This window comes from Salmo salar, chromosome ssa10 (genome assembly GCF_905237065.1).
Source record: "Salmo salar chromosome ssa10, Ssal_v3.1, whole genome shotgun sequence".
Classification (NCBI taxonomy): Eukaryota; Metazoa; Chordata; class Actinopteri; order Salmoniformes; family Salmonidae; genus Salmo; species Salmo salar.
Genome location: NC_059451.1, coordinates 114,313,387 through 114,336,048, shown reverse-complemented (window position 1 = coordinate 114,336,048; position 22,662 = coordinate 114,313,387). Strand labels below are relative to the sequence as shown.

The following is a 22,662-nucleotide window of genomic DNA, read 5'->3' as shown; positions in this document are numbered from 1 at the left end:
GAGAGAGAGAGAGAGAGAGAGAGAGAGAGAGAGAGAGAGAGAGAGAGAATATTTTCCCATAATATGACATTTGAAATGTCTTTATTCTTTTGGATCTTCTGTCAGTGTAATGTCTACTGTTCATTTGTATTGTTAATTTCACTTTTGTTTATTATCTACTTAGTTTGCTTTGGCAATGTTAACATACGTTTCCCATGCCAATAAAGCCCTTGAATTGAATTGAGAGAACATATCAACAAGCTGTTCTCTTCCATAACTTGGATACACACACCACCTGGTGGTTAAAGCATCTCACACCTGAAATCAAAATACTGTATTTGTAAATGTCTCCATCATACTCTCTCTTGATGTGATCTGAATAATAACTCAAAATTGTATTTTCTCAATTTGGTCATAGATGAGGGTGGTTATTTTGTGGGGTTCCATTCTCCACAAGATTGCATACTTTGTGCCATATAAGAGGACAGACTGATATGAAAAAATAATATTTTCCCCAAGGCTGAAAAGAAAACTCCCATTAGTTTGTGAGGTCAAAAATAAGAAAGGAATGCACTAGTATATCGGAGATTAAATCTTACTGTATTGAAACGTTCTGTAATTAATAAAACTCACCACTAGAAGGTAGTATTGACTTCATATTGAAAACTTTTGTGCTGCGTTCATGCAGGACAGGTTCAGACTATCCACTAGGTTCAGGCCGCCCTTCTCTGGTTCAGTTCATTTTTGGTCTATGCATAGATCACTAAGCAGACGCATGAATCGTAACCTTTAAGAGTACATCGGTGGATACCTTCATTTGCTTCCATTGCTTATTGTTCATCTGCAACGTTACCACAGGATTGTGATCAATTGACGAAATACGAGTACTGTAAATAGTTTTCATAATAACTGGTCCAAGAGCAGCTAGATGTTGGCTTACATATGAGACATGAGACAGGGGGCGTTGATCCTAAATTAGTTTTAGGGAAAACAGTCAATCAATCTACTAACTACATTACAGCATAGCTTCCACTCAAATATTTTGTATAACTAACCCTTCTTGTTATAACCACAGATTATCTATTATATTGATCAGATAGATACTCAAGTGACCGCTCTAACGATGGAAATAAATGTCTTAAAAAATGTAAGGCAGTCGGAGGCAAGATCTGGTGGGACCATTCTAGCCAATTAGAGGCCTTTTCGAGTGTGAACAACAGGCACAAGTCCAATATAAAGTAGCTTTTTCAAAGTTGCCGGGATGTCACGTGTCCTACTTATATCAGTACAAACGTAACAAGGCATTCTATTGAACTAATAAGCCATCATTGTTTTTGTTAACCAAATTCGACACGCTCATTGACCTCTATACAAAAACTCATCGCTTTGTGAGCGGAAAAAAAACCGCCACCTGCTGGAGCAGACAGATTTTGGGCCCAGTATACTCGGTCGCTTCACCTCTTCCTCTATCTTATATTCAATTCAAATGGGCTTTATTGCCATGGGAAACATGTGTTAACATTGCCAAAGCAAGTGAAATAAACTAAAGTAATGACACCAACAACAACAAAAAACATCAACAAAAAACAATTATTATTGAACATTTTTAACTAACGATCCTTCTATCTGTGTTCCGCGCATTGAGCTTTAATAAGAACGGTTCCACTTTCAGAAAACGTGGCGTTCTGATATAACACGTGCGAAGCAACCAATTGACGCTGAGCTAAACGGTCACTCTCTGACCAATGGGGGAAGAGAGAAGACGAAAGTGGTTACGTAGTAGTGCTTTGGATCCGTCCGCTCCACATTTCTTCCTGTTGTTGACAGGACTCCAACTTGGAAGACTCAATGCGTGTCTGTTACATCGTAAAATGAAGACATTTTAGGATTTATCTTAATTCAATTTGTTATTTTTGGTATTATTATGGACTAGCTTGGAATCATGGTTGTGAATTCAGTGCATTGGTTTCGTAAGGGATTGCGGTTACACGATAATCCGGCTTTACAGGAAGCTCTAAATGGCGCGGACACTGTGCGATGTGTTTATATATTGGATCCGTGGTTTGCTGGTTCCGCCAACGTCGGCATCAACAGATGGAGGTTAGTGTCAATGCACATATTACTAAAACGACTAAGTATAACTTTATGAAATAATAGCTGTATAAAGTACAGCGGTCTAAGGCACTGCATCTCAGTGCAAGAGGCGTCACTACAGTCCCTGGTTCGATTCCAGACTGTCTCACATCCGGCCGTGATTGGGAGTCCCATTGGGCGGTGCACAGTTGTCCAGATTTAGCCGGGGTAGGCGGTCATTGTAAATAAGAATGTGTGGAAGTAAACACACTGACTCTAACTAGCTAGTTTTTAGCTAGTGGAAAAGCGAAGTACATCTGCATCAAGTACTGAAAATGCTGGCAAGACATCGGGCATAGTCTTGCTCCGCATCACAAAAATAATCACGATACAAATTAGCAACTTCTTCAGTAGTTTACTACTTGTACTGCAAAACGCACAAATTGAAGAAGAAAAAAATCCAACACTGCCACGCACCGCAACCTAGTCCAGCAGATGAGTTGCAGCGCGCATAAGAACAATCTAAAGGCCCGAACTAGAGTCCAGCCAATGACTTAAGTAGTTTAACATGTTATTCCTCCAACCTCGTGGAAGTGACAAACTGACACATTTTCATGTTTTTTCTTCAAAAACAACTTTATATTGAAGGTGTCCTTTTTGATTTCAAATCAAATGTTATTGGTCACATACACATGGTTGTGAAATGCTTGTGCTTTTGATGATCGTTAGACCCGACGACGTGTTCCTACGCGTGAGTTTATTTAGCCAACATCGTCTACAAGTGTGATCGGGGATTTCTGCTGGAGAAGCGGTTTTAGCCTGTCTTCGTACTGTCTTTGACTGGATGGAGAACATAGGGAGGGTTTCACAGCACGAAAGTTTTAGAGCCTAGTCTCTAGTCAGAAATCGCATTTATTTTGGGAGATGGCAAAATATGACCTTCATTCAAGACAGGAGAAACGCATTATTTCAGTTGGTAATACATTGATAAACAAAGGGAAAACAATCATACAATTAATATGTACGACTTGGTGGGAGCCTTTGCGCACTTTTGGATAAAGACACAGCTACCAACACAAACACATGAAGTCCATGTGGTAGCTAGTAGTCAGTCTCGCCATTTGAGACGTTGAAGAGTTATTGAGGGGTTATTGTATCCTGTTTTTAAAATGAGAAGGCAACCATTAACCGGGTTCCCATTGTAATGGAAAGCTTTGTATGGAAAACCAAGTTGAAGACAACATTCATGATAACCGCAACATCCTTCAGTTGCAATGGCGTTAAACAAACGAAAGAGCCTACATCTCTCATAAAAACTGATCACAAATGAAATTACAGAATTATTATATTGGAGCAGTAGAACTTATAAATCGGCTTCCAATAACTTCAATTACTTTTCAAGGACAAAATAGCCTAGAGAAAATGTCCGATTTTCAAGGTATGAATGAATTGCGCGTAGCAAATATTTAACCGACACTTTGATCTACTTTCTGCTTCAAGCAACAACCAGCTGTTTGACAGTTTGCTCTCTCTGCCGGACAGATAATCTATAGCAGGGGTCACCAACCTTTTCTGAGTAAAACTACCGCTCCGATGTATTAAATATATATATATATATATATATATATATATATATATATATATATATATATATATATATATATATTTACTTAAATGTAACATTAGCGTAATAAGAACAGTTCTGTAGAAATGAGGTTTGTGTGTAACCGATGTGAAATGTCTAGTTAGTTAGCGGTGGTGCGCGCTAATAGCGTTTCAATCAGTGACGTCACTCGCTCTGAGACTTGAAGTAGGGTTTCGCCTTGTGTTGCAAGGGCCGCGGCTTTTGTGGCGTGATGGGTAACAATGCTTTGTGGGTGACTGTTGTTGATGTGTGCAAGGGTCCCTGGTTCGAGCCCAGGTTGGGGCGAAGAGAGGGACGGAATCTACACTGTTATGGCCTACATTATCACAGCATATTGACTATATGCCTGGCCTGCCAATATTGTTCTTCACAGACCATATTATATTTTAAAAACTTGAGCTTTGATAACAAAATAGCTCATTTGGTATAGCACTTGCGAGGCACAGCTGAGCATAAATTGAAATAATTTGCAAATAATTAGCTTTTTTATTTTACTGGACTGATGGTACCTGCATCTGATGGGCATGGTGCTTTCACGACAACTGGGAACTCAGGGGGAAAAAGAGGTCAGATCGTGACATCAGTGAACTTCAGGTCGGAAACTCGGAGCTCTAGAAAGATGCCAGAGTTTTTTACTTGGAATTCCCAGTCGGATCTCTTGAACGCTCTGAAGTCGGTTTCAGAGTTCCCGGTTGTTTTGATCACTGCATTCGTCTCAGCGGAGGAATGGAGAAAGCAGCAGAGGGTCCGCCTCTCACGGACCCTGCTCTCTCCTTCCTTTCCTCTGTTGAGACTGACCAGAGAGGGGACAGTCTTCCAACTGATGGCGAAATTCGAGTCGCACCACATCTGCACAAATTCATGTTGCTCCTATGACCAGAGATAGAACTGTCCCTCAATATTAAAATAGACGTGACGAGCTGCTATTAACAATAAAAATGCAAGGCTGTTGATACACTTGGCTACTCATTTTTTGCAGCTGCAGCGCAAGTAGGAAGAAGCACATTTTATGTTTCATAATAGTGACATTGCTGAATAAAAATGTAGACAAGAACTCAATCATAAAAACAGCAGCTCTTTGCTGTTTACTTTGTCAGTCTCTCTGGTCATGGTTTTAAAAGTTATAAAATCTCACGAAGGCAAGTATCAAACTTTGCTGTGGCCTTGGTTGTGGAAGCTGTAGGAACCGTGATTTGAGCTGTCCGATTGGCCAGTGCAGTAGGAAAACTCGATTTAGCCACAGATCAACCGGTCTGCCAGGCAGACTGACTTTGTCTTTTCAGACATGGTTCAAAACGGTAACACTTTGCCTACTCGGTGCTCATTGTTCTTCCTCTGTCAACCATGGTTACCTGCAAGGAAACACATGCCGTCATCATTGCTTTGCACAAAAAGGGCTTCACAGGCAAGGATATTGCTGCCAGTAAGATTGCACCAAATCAACCATTTATCAGATAATCAAGAACTTCAAGGAGAGCAGTTCAATTGTTATGAAGAAGGCTTCAGTGCGCCCAAGAAAGTCCAGCAAGCGCCAGGACCGTCTCCTGAAGGTGATTCAGCTGCGGGATCGGGGCACCACCAGTACAGAGCTTGCTCAGGAATGGCAGCAGGCAGGCGTGAGTGCATCTGCACGCACAGTGAAGTGAAGACTTTTGGAGGATGGCCTGGTGTCAAGAAGGGCAGCAAAGAAGCCACTTCTCTCCAGGAAAAACATCAGGGACAGACTGATATTCTGTGAAAGGTACAGGGATTGGACTGCTGAGGACTGGGGTAAAGTAATTTTCTCTGATGAATCCCCTTTCCGATTGTTTGGGGCATCCGGAAAATAGCTTGTCCAGAGAAGACAAGGTGAGCGCTACCATCAGTCCTGTGTAATGCCAACAGTAAAGCATCCTGAGACCATTCATGTGTGGGGTTGCTTCTCAGCCAAGGGAGTGGGCTCACTCACAATTTTGCCTAAGAACACAGCCATGAATAAAGAATGGTACCAACACATCCTCCGAGAGCAACTTCTCCCAACCATCCAGGAACAGTTTGGTAACGAACAATGCTTTTTCCAGCATGATGGAGCACCTTGCCATAAGGCAAAATTGATAACTAAGTGGCTCGGAGAACAAAACATCGATATTTTGGGTCCATGGCCAGGAAACTCCCCAGACCTTAATCCCATTGAGAACTTGTGGTCAATCCTCAAGAGGCGTGTGGACAAACAAAACCCCACAAATTCTGACAAACTCCAAGCATTGATTATGCAAGAATGGGCTGCCATCAGTCAGGATGTGGCCCAGAAGTTAATTGACAGCATGCGAGGGTGGATTGCAGAGGTCTTGAAAAAGAATGGTCAACACTGCAAATATTGACTCTTTGCATCAACTTCATGTAATTGTCAATAAAAGCCTTTGACACTTATGAAATGCTTGTAATTATACTTCAGTGTTCCATAGTAACATCTGACAAAAATATCTAAAGACACTGAAGCAGCAAACTTTGTGAAAATTAATATTTGTGTCATTCTCAAAACCTTTGGCCACGACTGTACAATGCTGTCAAGGCAAAGGGTGGCTACTTTTGAAGAATCTCAAATATAAAATACTTTTTTTGGTTACTACATGATTCCATATGTGTTATTTCATACTTTTGATGTCCTCACTATTCTACAATGTAGAAAACAGTAAAAAAAATTTTGGGGGAATTAGTAGGTGTGTCAACCTACTGTATATACAGTGCCTTTGGAAAGTATTCAGACCCCTTTACTTTTTCCACATTTTGTTACGTTACAGCCTTATTCTAGAACTGATTGATGAGGAATAAAAACAATCTTCACACAATATCCCATAATGACAAAGCAAAAAAAAAACGTTTATTTGAAATTGTTGCTAATTTCTTAAAAATAAACAACTTCAATATTACATTTACATAACTATTTAGACCCTTTTAATCAGTACTTTGTTTGGCAACAATTACAGCATCGAGTCTTCTTGGGTATGACACTACAAGCTTGGCACACCTGTATTTGGGTAGTTTCTCTCATTCTTCTCTGCAGATCCTCTCAAGCTCTGTCAGGTTGGATGGGGAGCATTGCTGCACAGCTATTTTCAGGTCTCTCCAGAGATGTTCGATCATGTTCAAGTCCAGGCTCTGGCTGGACATTGAGACTTGTCCCGAAACCACTCATGCGTTGTCATGGCTGTGTGCTTAGGGTCGTTGTGCTGTTGCAAGGTGAACCTTCACCCCAGTCTGAGGTCCTGATCACTCTGGAGCAGGTTTTCATCAAGGATCTTTCTACTTTGCTCCGTTCATCTTTCCCTCGATCCTGACTATTCTCCCAGTCCCTGCCGCTGAAAAACATCCCCACAGCATGATACTTGCTTCACCAGCGGGATGGTGCCAGGTTTCCTCCTGACGTGGCGCTTGGCATTCAGGTCAAAGAGTTCAATCTTGGTTTCATCAGACCAGAGAATCTTGTTTCTCATGGTCTGGGAGTCTTTTAGGTGCCTTTAGGCAAACTCCATGCGGGCTGTCATGTTCCTTTTTTACTGAGGAGTGGCTTCTGTCTGGCCACTACCATAAAGTCCTGATATGTGGAGTGCTGCAGAGATGGTGGACCGTCTGGAAGGTTCTCCCATCTCCACAGAGGAACTCTGGAGCTCCTCCAGAATGGCCATTTGGGTTCTTGGATACCTCCCTGACCAAGGGAGGTGTCTAAGATTCTCCCTTGTTTGGCTGAGCGGCCAGCTCTAGAAAAAGTATTCGTGGTTCCAAACTTCTTCCATTTAAGAATGATGGAGGCCACAGTGTTCTTGGGGAAATTGTTTGGTACTCTTCCCCACATCTGTGCCTCGACACAATCCTGTCTCAGAGTTGTACGGACAACTCCTGCATCCTTATGGCTTGGTTTTTGCTCAGACATGGGGGACCTCGTATAGAACGGTGTGTGTGCCTTTCCAAATCATGTCCAATCAATAGAATTTACCACAGGTGGACTCCAGGGATCAAGTTGTAGAAACATCTCAAGGATGATCAGTGGAAACACGATGCACCAGAGCTTAGATTACGAGTGTCATAGCAAAGGGTCTGAATACTTATCTAAATAAGGTGTCTTGAATTTCTGTCTTGAATACATTTGCTAAAATTTCTAAAATCCTATTTTTGCTTTGTCAGTATCGAGTATTGTGTGTAGATTGCAGAGGAAATGTTTTTATTTAATCAATTTAGAATATGGCTATAATGTAACAAAATGTGGAATAAGTAAAGGGGTCTGAATACTTTCCGAAGGCACTGCGGAAACACTGAAGTTGAACTGTATGTTGTTGGGCCAAGCTGTTTTGGCTCTCCTATTCTCCCATCTATGTATCCTGCTGTGGCTGACTACCAGATGATGATGATGGATCCTTCTATATGGGCTCAGCGAGTTCCTCGTAAGGTTTCTTCCTTCTATATGGTTGCCGCTGTCAACCGCTGTCCACAAAGTCACCACATCCAAGGTCAAATCTGATGTTAAGGAAAGATCGTGCTGGCAACACATATTGTGTTAGTCTAAAAAAGCGTGTAAGTTTAGGGCCAGGACGATACCAGTATCGCAACAACAACAAAAAATCATGGAAAAAATGAAAACACGAAGCAGAACCAACTCCTTGTTCCTTTTAAAATATTGTGTTTGTGGGAAATAAATACATGTGACTCTGGATGACAACATAATGATATTTCTTTCCAACATTAGGGTTGTTTTCCTTAAGAAGTGAAATCCAATTTGTGTTTTGTTTCCTTGCCACGATACTAACGAGTATCGCAATACTGGTATAGTCCCGGCCCTATCTATGTTTCGATTTTGGTTTTCTTAAGAGCTCTGTGACAATGACAAATTTCCTTGTTAAATAAATGTTCACATTTGTTGATTGATTGAGATTTTTTTCACAGGTTTCTGCTGGAGTCTTTGGAGGACCTGGACAGCAGTTTGAGGAAGCTGGATTCCAGGCTGTTTGTGGTGCGAGGCCAACCTGCTAACGTGTTTCCCAGTCTCTTTAAGGTACTGTAGTCAAGTCACGGTTAGCCCTACAGTTTTGATTTTGGGTTATACTACTTTATGTAATGAGCATTTTCATTGAATTGGGTACAGCAAAAGCTCATAAGCCTACAGTTGCGAGCAGTTACATCAAAAAACATATTGGCCAAAACGTATGCAGTTACTGTACTTTAGCACAAGACAATTGAGCTATCTCATTCTCACATTGCCAGCTTTGTCAATACGCAAGTATTTTCCTACCTGGATGTGATGTAGGCTACTACTCCGTAATGACTGGAATCAGTAGGTGTATTGAATTGTGATGGTATACTACACCTTGAATCATGGGTCAACACCGTGAACATCTTCCGTGGTGTGGCTTCATTCGGATTATCATAATAGTATTCTACAGAACCATGCATTTGAGTAATACTGCAATGTGAGAATTGTCTCCTTTACTAATGCGACCCTAGCTAATGTGTCTCTGACGACAGCTGTACTACTGCGACCCTAGCTAATGTGTCTCTGACTAGTGCGACCCTAGCTAATGTGTCTCTGACTAGTGCGACCCTAGCTAATGTGTCTCTGACTAGTGCGACCGGAGCTAATGTTTCTCTGACAAAAGGTCTGAGTTGTTTTGGAAGGGTCAACTTTGAGCTCCACTCACAATGGATATGACCATGAATAACATAATATTACCCTCATTATTGTATAGTTATGCTGCAGATGTATTTTTTAATGCTAGCAAGTATCAGGATACTTGGTATCGTCCTGGCCCTACTAGACGTTGCATAACCCAAATTGTAAAACTCAATCCCTGTTTTGTTTTTAATAGTGATGGCGCATGAATTTGGGCATTTATAGGCCTATTTGGGTCCATTAATAGCTTTAGTTTCTCAGAAGACTATTATAGCCATAATACTACACAGCCTACCACCCACCCACCTCAATTTTCTTCCCAAAGAAATAAAAATGGGTTCTGAGAATATGCATTCTTACAGAGAACATAAACCTGCTTACTTACTATGGATGTGCATCTTTCCCTTCCAAGACAGCAGGGGCGGCAGGTAGCCTAGTGGTTAGAGCGTTGGACGAGTAACCGAAAGGTTGCAAGTTCAAATCCCGAGCTGACAAGGTACAAATCTGTCGTTCTGCCCCTTAACAAGGCAGTTAACCCACTGTTCCTAGGCCGTCAATGAAAATAAGAATTTGTTCTTAACTGACTTGCCTAGTTAAATAAATAAAGGTACACAAAAAAAAGACAATTCGATATGTATCTAGATACATGGGATACTGTGGTACGATACAGTAGCGATACATTTTAGTTTGAAACTATTTGGTTTGATTAGATTCGATGCACTAAACATTTTCCATTCTAAATTCAAAATCTGCTGCTGATGGAGCTCATGGGCTGGATCTGTCTGAGCTGATTTATGTCATGTGTGTTTATCCTGACAAGGTAGTAAAACAATAGTACATTTTTTATGTCCTGAATTTGTTAAAATGCAATTTTAGGCTTAAGGATTAGGCAGTGGAAGTTACCTTAATAGAAAATGACTCCAGTGAAAGTCACCCAGTAAAATACTACAGTGAGGGGGAAGTACACTGCTCAAAAAAATAAAGGCAACACTTAAACAACACAATGTAACTCCAAGTCAATCACACTTCTGTGAAATCAAACTGTCCACTTAGGAAGCAACACTGATTGACAATAAATTTCACATGCTGTTGTGCAAATGGAATAGACAACAGGTGGAAATTATAGGCAATTAGCAAGACACCCCCAATAAAGGAGTGGTTCTGCAGGTGGGGACCACAGACCACTTCTCAGTTCCTATGCTTCCTGGCTGATGTTTTGGTCACTTTTGAATGCTGGCGGTGCTTTCACTCTAGTGGTAGCATGAGACAGAGTCTACAACCCACACAAGTGGCTCAGGTAGTGCAGCTCATCCAGGATGGCACATCAATGCAAGCTGTGGCAAGAAGGTTTGCTGTGTCTATCAGCGTAGTGTCCAGAGCATGGAGGCGCTACCAGGAGACAGGCCAGTACATCAGGAGATGTGGAGGAGGTCGTAGGAAGGCAACAACCCAGCAGCAGGACCGCTACCTCTGCCTTTGTGCAAGGAGGAGCAGGAGGAGCACTGCCAGAGCCCTGCAAAATGACCTCCAGCAGGCCACAAATGTGCATGTGTCTGCTCAAGCGGTCAGAAACAGACTCCATGAGGGTGGTATGAGGGCCCGACGTCCACAGGTGGGGGTTGTGCTTACAGCCAAACACCGTGCAGGACGTTTGGCATTTGCCAGAGAACACCAAGATTGGCAAATTCGCCACTGGCGCCCTGTGCTCTTCACAGATGAAAGCAGGTTCACACTGAGCACGTGACAGACGTGACAGAGTCTGGAGACGCCGTGGAGAACGTTCTGCTGCCTGCAACATCCTCCAGCATGACCGGTTTGGCGGTGGGTCAGTCATGGTGTGGGGTGGCATTTCTTTGGGGGGCCGCACAGCCCTCCATGTGCTCACCAGAGGTAGCCTGACTGCCATTAGGTACCGAGATGAGATCCTCAGACCCCTTGTGAGACCATATGCTGGTGCGGTTGGCCCTGGGTTCCTCCTAATGCAAGACAATGCTAGACCTCATGTGGCTGGAGTGTGTCAGCAGTTCCTGCAAGAGGAAGGCATTGATGCTATGGACTGGCCCGCCCGTTCCCCAGACCTGAATCCAATTGAGCACATCTGGGACATCTTGTCTCGCTCCATCAACCAACGCCACGTTGCACCACAGACTGTCCAGGATTTGGCGGATGCCTTAGTCCAGGTCTGGGAGGAGATCCCTCAGGCGACCATCCGCCACCTCACCAGGAGCATGCCCGGGTGTTGTAGGGAGGTCATACAGGCACGTGGAGGCCACACACACTACTGAGCCTCATTTTGACTTGTTTTAAGGACATTACATCAAAGTTGGATCAGCCTGTAGTGTGGTTTTCCACTTTAATTTTGAGTGTGACTCCAAATCCAGACCTCCATGGGTTGATAAATTGGATTTCCATTGATTATTTTTGTGTGATTTTGTTGTCAGCACATTCAACTATGTAAAGAAAAAAGTATTTAGTAAGATTATTTCTTTCATACAGATCTAGGATGTGTTGTTTAAGTGTTCCCTTTATTTTTTTGAGCAGTATATTTCATCCCCTGCTGATTTTGTACGTTTGCCCACTGACAAAGAAATTATCAGTCTATAATTTTAATGGTAGGTTTATTTGAACAGTGAGAGACAGAATAACATTAAAAAAATCCAGAAAAACACATGTCAAAAATTTTATAAATTGATTAGCATTTTAATGAGGGAAATAAGTATTTGACCCCCTCTCAATCAGAAAGATTTCTGGCTCCCAGGTGTCTTTTATACAGGTAACGAGCTGAGATTAGGAGCACACTCTTAAAGGGAGTGCTCCTAACCGCAGCTTGTTACCTGTATAAAAGACACCTGTCCACAGAAGCAATCAATCAATCAGATTCCAAACTCTCCACCATGGCCAAGACCAAAGAGCTCTCCAAGGATGTCAGGGACAAGATTGTAGACCTACACAAGGCTGGAAGGGGCTACAAGACCATCGCCAAGCAGCTTGGTGAGAAGGTGACAACAGTTGGTGCGATTATTCGCAAATGGAAGAAACACAAAAGGAATGAAAGCATAAACAAAACAAAAATATACAAAATATAGTTCTCACACAAAAAAATCATCTAATTGGACTGTATTCTATATACGTCCAATGTTCTGGCAAAATGATTATCATGGCATTGTCTCTAATGCCATATCTAGGGTTTTCCTACTTGGTGTGTTGCTTAGGTGCTATCCTAAGTTGATAACTATATGATAAGTCTACAGCTGTAATGCACCAGTTTTGGGCAGTCTACAGGTATGACCTACGGACTTCTGGGAAGAAAACTGGTGAGTGCTGTAGAGTCAAAGGCCTAGAAGTAAATGTTCAACTTTACTAAGGCTGGTATATTGCTTGGGCCCTTAAGTGGTCCTAGCATAAATCCTAATTGGATGTTCCGTTGTGCATGTGCGCTTATGCTTACACAAGCGCGCATGTCAAGGGAAGAAAACCAAGTATCCGGGCAGATTACAACTTGTTCAGAATGAGTCTGACGTAGTCAGGTAATTTTCAGGTCAATGCCTGGAGGTCAGTCAGAATTGGTGTCAAGAGAGTCTGTAGTAGTTTTTCTACAAGTCACTGTCTTCCACTATTGTAGTGGCGATAGGTATGAAGTCTTATTTCATAGCTATGTTATCCACGGAGGAGCTAACCTCACGACGGAAGTACTCTTTAAGTATTGGACCAGTCATACGTGGTGTGATCATGGTTCATGACTTCTAATAATTTTACTCCTGAATGGAGGGTCCTATTTATTAGTGACATGTGTGTTAACCATTGGAAGAGTGCACTGGAGATTCCCCTCCACGTGTTGCACTCTGAGTGACTCCTATGTCGCTGTTGTCAATGGTAATTTGATTGGTTAAATCTCTAACCTTCTTACTGATTGTAGCTGGTCTGACTGTTGCTAGTATTTGTACTGGTACTCAAGGGGACCAGTTATCCTACCGATTTATTCTGAAATATTATCTACCGGAACACATGATTGGAGCATTTTACTTGTTGTATTGTAGTTGAACCTACACATGGCAAAGAATGATTATTGTTGCCATTTGTTTTGGAGGTGGACAAGTCCACTGGACTTCCTTTACGACCAGTGTGGTACACCTCAGTACTATCTTAGATGTCTTCTAAGATAGGCCCCTAGACGGGGATTGTCTGCTCCTCACTGTTCTCATAGGAGAGTTTACAACTAGATTTGATTTATGCTCTGGCGGCCTCGTACGGTGTTGTCCGTAGTCTTGACCCCCCCACCGGCCTCGATGAGGGTCATCATGGGTCTGGGCTACTATTCCCCCCCTTTGTGCCTCGGGACCCCCCCACCAGCGGGTGGTGTTGGTGTTCGATGCGCAAATGAAAAGGTCGGACCCTATGTACGAGTTGTCAGCGGCCGCGTTTTTATGAGAGTAGCTGTAACCTTTTGACCAAATCTCCTGGTGTTTGTGCTTCAAAACGCTCAGTGGCTGTCGAGGCATGTCAGTCACCACCGCGTCCGCGTGTGGCAACCTCTTCATTACCTGCGAACTGAGACGTTTGACCTTTTTCTTCGCAACTTTTGTATCAGAGTCTATAGACAGAGCCCGGGGGCTTGTTTCTTGATCAAGCGGGCCCTGGATAGGGTCTTGAATGAGAGCGGGAGAAATTTGAACTTTAACGTCCATGCTATGGGTGTTAATTCCTGCGGACCTGGTGTCCGGTAATTCCCCGTCTAGTCCTTGTGACTTATCTTTTACCCTTTTCTCAAATTGTTCTCGCTTAAGTTCTTCCCGTAGTGGGACTTCTGGAGAACATTGGTCTACGTTTTGATCGTCCTTCAACCCTTTGTTACCCTTGTGCTCTGACACTTTTTGTGGGTTGGGTGCAGGAACGTAGCGAACGGGTCGATTGTAGCGGTAGTCATGTTGATGGCTACTTACTTTACAGTTATTTCGACCGCGGAGGTTATTGGAATCATGGTTTCGTGGTAGAAACTGTTGTTGTGCGTCATCTCTCGACGCTCCAATACCTGATAATGCACCCTCTAACTGGAGTGAGTGCTCCTGGTTAAACTTCAAAACTGAGTGGTCAGGGCTCTTAGCGTTGTGAACTTTTGATGCCTCAAAAGCTGTGCTTGCAAGCTCTCTGAGTTGTAAGATAGGCAAGCCAACGTGGGCTGCAGGGCCCAAGTAGGTAATGAAGGCGGGATACATGTTCGACAGAAACATTTGTTTGAATGGTAACAGCTCTTCCATTCCTGTTTCTGTGAGTAGGCCAAAGTAAGCTGAACGAAGCCTATGATAGAAAGCTTGTGGGTGTTCGTTCCGAGCTTGTTTGACGGTGTTAGCCAGTGAGCTATCGTGTTTGCGAGTCGCAGAACCACTGAATTCTAATTTCAAAGCTGTGGCAAGTTTAGCATAGTCATTTAGCACGTGTTGCTGTTGTAGACGAATGAACCTCGTCACGTGTCTATTCGACGTTCGCTTCAACAGGTAAACCCTGTCAGAACCCGTAGCGTTCGGGTAGCCACCCAACGCGTCCTCTATGTCAGCTAGGAACGTCTCAGTATCGTTTGGCTGACCTGGAACGGGGTCAAAGGTGGGGAAATTCTTGACGAGTTTGTCAAGGTATTCCGCGCCAAGCGGGCGGAGAGGGTTGGCTTCATCCTGTGGAGAGATTGGGGCCGAAAGGCCAAGAGAAGAAGCCAAGCCTTGTTGTTGTTGGCCAAGAGGCGCCATATTACTCAGTGCCGAATGGCCAAGAGGAGAAGACTGAGGGACACATGAGGGAGGCAAGGTCTGAAACCTATTGTCTTCACTCCTGTGAGTACAAGGCTCCGGTTGCTTGGATGGGAAGTCGCGCTGTAGAGCGTGACCATTCTGGATTTCCTCCAGATGGTACCTAAGGGTGGAATTCTGCTGCATTGCAGAGTCCACTTGAGCGCTTAGAGTACCAATTTTGGACACGTGAGTGTCACACCTGCTCCATTCGGTCTCAAACTTATCTGTCGTGGTTTGCAGATAGTGGTCTCGAGTACGGAGCGAGAGATTCAGTGATGAGATTTCCTCTGCTTGCTTAGAAATCAATATTTCCAACCTCATCACCTGAGTTCTCTCATCATTCATTTGGTCAGCGACTTCAATAAGTTCTGCTGATTTATCATCCAACTTTGTCTTTGGTCTGCAGCGCTTTGAGGAGCACCGTGTTATTTTGAGTAACATTCAACAAAACAGCATGCATGTTGTCAAGTTGAGCGCTCCTGTTTGTAGATAACTCTTCAGATTTATCTAGTTTGGCATGGACATCATCGTATTTAGTTTTGGCTAAATCGAGTTGTTCCTGTAGAAAACGATTTTGTTGAAGAGCTTGTGCTTGTTCATCGTCATACGTTTTTGCAATTACATTTAATTGTTCAGTTTTCGAACGCAGTTCCATAGCTAGCAGAATTTTTCCCTTTTCTGCATTTATCATTGGTTTCCCGGTTCTCTCCACCTGTCCCTTTTATGTCTACCGTTACCTGCTCGTGCTTCCGCTGTGCACTGCAGTATTGTACAGATGGCAATCTCGGATGGCAAGACATCAGAGCTAGACTGGAGAGAACCTTTACGAGGCCTGCGCCCGATGGTTGATTTTGGAAAACATTTTTGTCTGCTTTTCCACTAATGGCATAATTAGGTTTATCGCTGCTGAGGTCAGAGATCAATCCATTTACGGGTGGAGGTTCACTAATTAGCGGGCGAGTGGGGACCACCCCTTCTGATAGCCTGCACATTATTAGAACATTTGAAAGGAAAAAATGTTTTTCCTAATTTTCCAAAATGTTGGAATGTGGGGAGCTGCAAAGACGATTTTAATCTATTTATAGACGTTAATGAACCATCAGTACTGTACAGTACTGTGGAAGTTGGACGTGAATGAATTTGCAAAAGCAAGTTGAATTAATCAATGCCAATGATTAGTCCTACCTGGGTAGGCTATCTGGGTATTAAACTTAAATTACCTGAGAGGTTGCTTCATCCCGGTTAATATGCAAAGTTTAAGTTGTCTCATTTAATTGGAAGAACCTAGAAAGGTATGTTCGACAATTTAACTTATTAAATTGAATGAGACGATAATCCATACAATCTCCATTGATTGGATATCATAAGTGTAAACCGTAGGTCAAATGTTGGGACCCTTCACCACTAGGGTACGCTCCTCCCTGGGCTGAGCCACATGGGATTCACTCCCGTCAGTAATGGGTTTAGTGAATGTGCTTTGCTAAAGCAGATTTTACTGATTAATCTATTTATGATATATCAAACCTGTATAGGCTATCTGGGAATTAACTTTCAATTAACCTGAGAGCATTGCTTCATCTAAGTTAAGTTTGGAAAAAGTTAATCATGTCTCATTGTAGACGCCCAATCAATTTTGGATATTATTTGAAAGATCCACTTGAAAAGGTAAATCTGGCAATTTCACTTGTTAGTTAAATTGAATGAGACGTCATATCCAGTCAATTGTGATTGTCTGGATATGTTACCGTGCTCCACGTTTGAATTTCCCCTAGAGATGTACTGGCAATTCTTCACCACCAGGGTGCAGAATGCTGAAATTAAACGGAAGTACAAAGGTCGGACTTCCGTCGCGCTAGCGGATGAATTTTAAACGTGTTACGGGGGAGGGTAAAATGTTCCCTCTCTGTTAGCTTACCCGTAATGCTAAGCTATTGCTACTTGGTTCAGGAGTATCCTTCCAAGCACCAAAATAGGATCCTTTCACTTATGGAAAGGGTGGGTTTTCTAGTGACGTCTCACCTTAACCCCATTCAGCATATTCTGCTGGCGTTTATGTTGACCGGAGCGACACGGTACTTAACTACAAATACGCATACGGTCTGCCCACACTGTCTTAGTGCGGTAGGCAAATTATTCGGCTCGGTTACCAGACAGTTAACTTCTAATTTCTAACCTTACTCTAGAAGTTAATATTTACCGACAGAAATAGTACCGTTTGGCCTAACGGACTAAATCTGGAATTTATCCCTCACTGCTATCGACACAAGACCGGAGCTACTCTAAATAGCTTCTCTCAATGGAAAATGCACAATCACTTTGTTTACATAGCAGCTGTTTGTACAATTCTGTTTGCACAATTGATATATAGAATTCCACAGCAAAGTCCAATTCTATCTTAGATTCCTCGCACAGGGGCTCCAAATGTCGTGTCTTTGGGGGTACCATTAAACGGAAGATATGTTTATCAATTAGCTCCCTGTAATTATTATCACGCGATTAAACTGATTAATCGTTTAATTGTAATTAACTAGGAGATCGGGGCACCAAGGAGAATATTCAGATTACAAAGCTATAATTTTCCTAATATAACTTTCCTGTACTATAATATTATATTCTATTATAGTATAGGCCGATTATCTTCTAATTTCAATGGTGTATTTTACCTCTAGTCCAGTCTCATTCCAAACGTCGTAAATTGTTGTATCTGCACGAACCCAGTCTTTACTAAAATCATCCATACATCAATTGTCTTAAAATCATTTATTTACTACACTAAGTAATTAACAGAAAAACATACAAACAGCAACTATCGTCACAGAGGATTGGTAGAGGAATGTGCCCTTGTGGGCTAAACAGGCAGGTCGGCCTGTTGAACAATGGATCATAAAAGGTCAGCTGTGGCAGTTACACAGAGTTCATTAATATTAACAATTGACAATTGAAGGCTCACTCATTCGGGAACAATTGCAATCAATATATATTTACGCTCGTGTCGTCGTGATCCTTGTTCGAAAGTTCTGTTCTGTTGGGAGTTTTGTCCGCGTTCTCTCTCTCTCGGTTAGAATGGATCTTTCAGAGCGACATTCATTAATGTCGTCATCGAATGGTTGTTTCGTTGGTCTTCGCGTTCGATGATATAATTTACTTAGCTGCAGACTAATAATTAATATCAAAGACTTGTTCTTATTCTGTCGGTCTCGATAGTCTAAAAGTTAACCACGTGGTATAGTTCACTTTCAGTAGAGTACTTGGATGGTCAAACCTATGGCCATAGAGTGTAGGCCTGGTCTGAAGAAATGTAAATCAGGGGGTGTTTTATAGTGCCCATAGAACAGCTTGTCAAATGACGCCTGGTCCTGTATGGGTCCCGGGGGCGTGCCTATGACTGAGTTAGAATTGTATTTCTGTAACCAAATCTATCACATTACATCAGTACATAGCATCTCAATGTCTTACAAAAGCTTTATCCTTATTAATACATTCCATACACCCATATGATGCAAGTCTTAAACTGTGTCTATTATATAAACAGTTTTATGGTAATATTGCTATATTGTCTCTTCTGAGTATCACAAAATTGTACCAAGCGGATCAGTTCGTAGCTGGATTCTTCACCAATCTTCCATACCTTCTCCAGAACACAAAATGTCGCTTGGCTCTCCAATTCTATGAGTTGGAAGAATTTCCTGTGTCTCTCTATGGGCCATGTGGCCAGAGACTCTCCTGGAATTTTAGAGTTTTTACGACCCTTTACACACAGGGTGGATTGGGTGCAAAAGGGAGGGGTCAACTGTCCTCCCTGTACCAAAAGAGGCCAACGTCATGACACAATGAAGTTTGGTCATACATGAGACAAGCTGATGAATCACCATTTAGTCTTGAGGGAACGTTTTAGGAAATAGAGCCAATGGTACAGTTGGTAAGTAAATCAAGGAACACTGAACAAACTGTAAAGAACAAATGATCTGCTGCCAGGACCAAGCACTCTGTACATCCACTCACCTGTTCTCACTTCTGAGAAATTGGACTTATTTTGCAGGTATCAATTCACCTCTATGAAGGTTGACAAAGAGGAGAGCCATACACATCACCGCATTGCCTCTGTCGTCAAGGCTGCTTGTCATAATACGGTAATTCGGAAGATATTTCCTTCTGAATTACCACTTTGCCACACTTTAGTTTTTCAGATGTCCAGTTTACAGTGCTAGAGTACGTGTAGTGGGTGACTCACTGACCAGCAGGTTGGAGAAAGGGCTGTTTATGTAAGAGTCCATCAGGTCTGAGGAGAGGGGGTACGTTTCACTCTAAGCTCTCATTATCATGGGTTCAGCAGCAAGGCCTACTGTAGATGGAGGAAACGCTATAGAGGTCAGATGTCTATACACTCCAATAACTGCATTGCAGATACAGTGCCCTCTGCTGTCTGTAGGCCTAGTGAATGTGGTTATAGTTATCAAATTGTTCTGCAGATCACTATAGGAACGGTGCACTGAAGCAGCATGCATTGCTGCATTTATTCAGCCGCTGCTTCAACAAGTAGGATGTTTTAGAGGGTTCTGTGACCTACGCTGACCACTGGTTTCTTCAAGCACTGATGAAGAATCCTGTTGTTTTTACCTTTCCCCTTTGTGTAGCCTAGACTCTAGCCACCTGCCATGTAGACTAGATGATAATGTGTACTGTTCACTGATCTTTAGGCCCATGTCTGGGAGATAAGGTGTTGTCCCAATAACATCAGCGATGATCTCAACCCCAGTTAGCTTTTCATTGTGACTTAAGATAACATGTATTATCTTTCATCCTCCCTCTCCCCATCTCTCTCTGCTCCTGTCTGTAGGAGTGGAACGTCACCCGGTTGACCTTTGAGTATGACTCTGAGCCCTATGGGAAGGAGAGAGATGGCGCCATCATTAAAATGGCCCAGGAGTTTGGAGTGGAGACCATAGTGAGGAATTCTCACACACTCTACAACTTGGACAGGTTAGTCACTGACTGTCACACTCAGTAGGAAGGGTCCAATAAGTGAAATGTTTATTTCCCCATTATACCGCTTATCTAACCTAGTCCCAAATCGTTTTGTCCTGTATAGCCGCAGGACAATGACCATAGGAGTTGGCAAGACGTCACAAACAGATCTGGGCTCAGACTAGTGAATGTTGAGTCATTTGAATGTTGAGCTCACTCTGTTCCCAGTGCTATTAAAAATATGTCGTTCTGTCCCTGAGCAAGGCAGTTAACCTACTTTTCCCCGGGCACCGAAGATGTGGACATCGATTAAGGCAGCCCTCCGCACCTCTGATTCAGAGGGGTTGGGTTCAATGCGGAGACACATTTCAGTTGAAGGCATTCAATTGTACAACTGACTAGGTATCCCCCTTTCCCTTTCAACACCTTATTGGATAAACCAGAGCAAACGGTGTCCCAGGGGAAACCTTACTACTGTGGTGCTGTAGCACATCTGAGATGATGCTACGTGTTATGCCATGGGGACAGCCAGCTGACAGTCTGGTGTCGTCACAACCAGAACAGTGTGGGAAATAAACTTACCCCAGCAATACTGTAAAATGCTGAATTAACAGATTATTTGACCAGAGAGAAGTCCATAAGATTTTGACAGTCTATTTTGCCTATCCAGTAGGCTAAGAGATGTCATTATACCACCGGAAATCAAACTAGAGAACAATGCAGTGGGTAACATAATTGTGATTTCATGCTATACAGACACATGCTGCAAACAGAGCTCAAAGGGGAAAAGCACTGAAGTAGAATGAACTGAAAGAGTTTTGATGTTCTACTTCCCACAAACACACAGTCCCATAGAATCCCATAGCTCAGTGATGCTTCCTAGTGGTGGGTTAATGTAACTGACTGTCACACCACACAACATGTGCAGGCTCCAGGCAGTGGGAGGAGGAAATGGCTGAGCAGGGAGGCAGTCACTGTGGCAGACATGTGCGTGGCGGACAGGTGGGGTGGCGGTGCTAAGCCATTGCAACCATATTGCTGCTGGAGACACATGGGGGCTCCTGACGCCTGCTCGGCCCTGCCCACAATATGAGTTGATCCAATAGGAATACCTAAAAGGGCCCAAATGGCGCCAATATAGATGAGCGTTGCGTAAGATGGGACCTATTTTATAAGATTCACGCTGTAACTTAATCAGTGGTTAGGGGATAACTACAGTACCAGTCAAAAGTTTGGACACACCTACTCATTCAAGGGTTTTTCTTTATTTTTACTGTTTTCTACATTGTAGAATAATAGTGAAGACCTCAACTATGAAATAACACATATAGAATCATGTAGTAACCAAAAAAGTGTAAAACAAAACAAAATATATTTGGGATTCTTGAAAGTAGCCACCCTTTGCCTTGATGACAGCTTTGCACACTCTTTGCATTCTCTCAACCAGCTTCATGAGGTAGTCACCTGGAATGCATTTCAATTAACAGGTGTGCCTTGTTAAATATGTATTTGTGGAATTTCTTTCCTTAATGTGTTTGAGCCAATCTCACCAACAATGCTTTGCTCTGTTATGAGTCAATATGTTGCCAGATTATTGTTTTTAAATATGTTTAAGTACTTTATGTATATCAGGGGTATATGAGGTAATGGAAAAGATGAATAACAACTTTATAACTTGATAACTATGATCCAATCCAGTACCATTATTATGTTGACTATCAATTATTTATACTGTAGGTTTTTAGATAGTACTGAAAAGTACAACTGTTTTGAATTGTGATGAGAAATGATGTACCAGCCAGTTAATTTACACAACCAGTTTGCTGACGTGCAAAGATCACCACATCAGTATCAATTGGCATTTCAACAAGTAATGCTCTGTTTTAATCCTGAAATGACATTTTCATAATTTCTACCTCTACATTTACACCATCATCTTCAGGATCATTGAGATGAACAACTGCCCTCCGCTCGCGGTCAAGAATCACCCGTGCGTTTTCCTCAACAGCATCACTTCACCACAACAGTATTATTATGGACATTTCAACAAAGTTACCTCGGGCCTGGTATTCACAAAACGTCTGATTAGAAATGCTGATCTACGGTCAGTTTTGCCTTTTACATCGTAATAAATAAGATAACGGGCAGGGTGAGGACCTAATCCTAGATCAGCATTCCTACTCTGAGACGCTTTATGAATACGGTCCCGTATCTCAATATGTTTTAATCTCACTATCCTTCATGTTTCTACTGTTATCAGGATCGTTGAGATGAACAACGGCAGTCCTCCGCTGACCTTCAAGAGGTTCCAGGCCTTAGTGAACAGGCTAGAGCTGCCTATGAAACCCCTGCCCACCATCACACAAGAACAGATGAGCAGTTGTCGGACGAAGATCGCTGACAACCACGACGAACACTACAGTGTCCCCTCTCTGGAAGAGCTCGGTAATCAATTAATCAGTCAGTCAATCAATTAGATGTATTTTAATACTCCTTTGATATCAGCAATCACTGCATTTACAGTAACCCAGCATAGACTCCATCCAGACCATGTAAGAGAATGACATTCAATTATGGAT

At 42.5% G+C, this 22,662-nt stretch overlaps 1 protein-coding gene across 2 annotated transcripts in view; it reads left to right on the top strand.

Moving 5' to 3' along the window:
- Positions 1–1,760: 1,760 nt before the first annotated feature.
- Positions 1,761–22,662, top strand: part of LOC106561609 (cryptochrome-2-like) — a 37,251-nt gene continuing 16,349 nt past the window's right edge. Inside the window, exons 1-5 of one of the 2 annotated variants that reach the window (XM_014125727.2) lie at positions 1,762–2,079; positions 8,615–8,723; positions 19,956–20,098; positions 22,026–22,073; positions 22,344–22,528. In XM_014125727.2, coding sequence (XP_013981202.2) covers positions 1,922–2,079; positions 8,615–8,723; positions 19,956–20,098; positions 22,026–22,073; positions 22,344–22,528 — 643 coding nt within the window. In that variant the 5' untranslated portion in view covers positions 1,762–1,921. Of the gene's footprint in view, positions 2,080–8,614; positions 8,724–19,955; positions 20,099–22,025; positions 22,074–22,343; positions 22,529–22,662 lie in introns of both variants that reach the window. The other variant, XM_014125728.2, reaches the window with a different exon arrangement.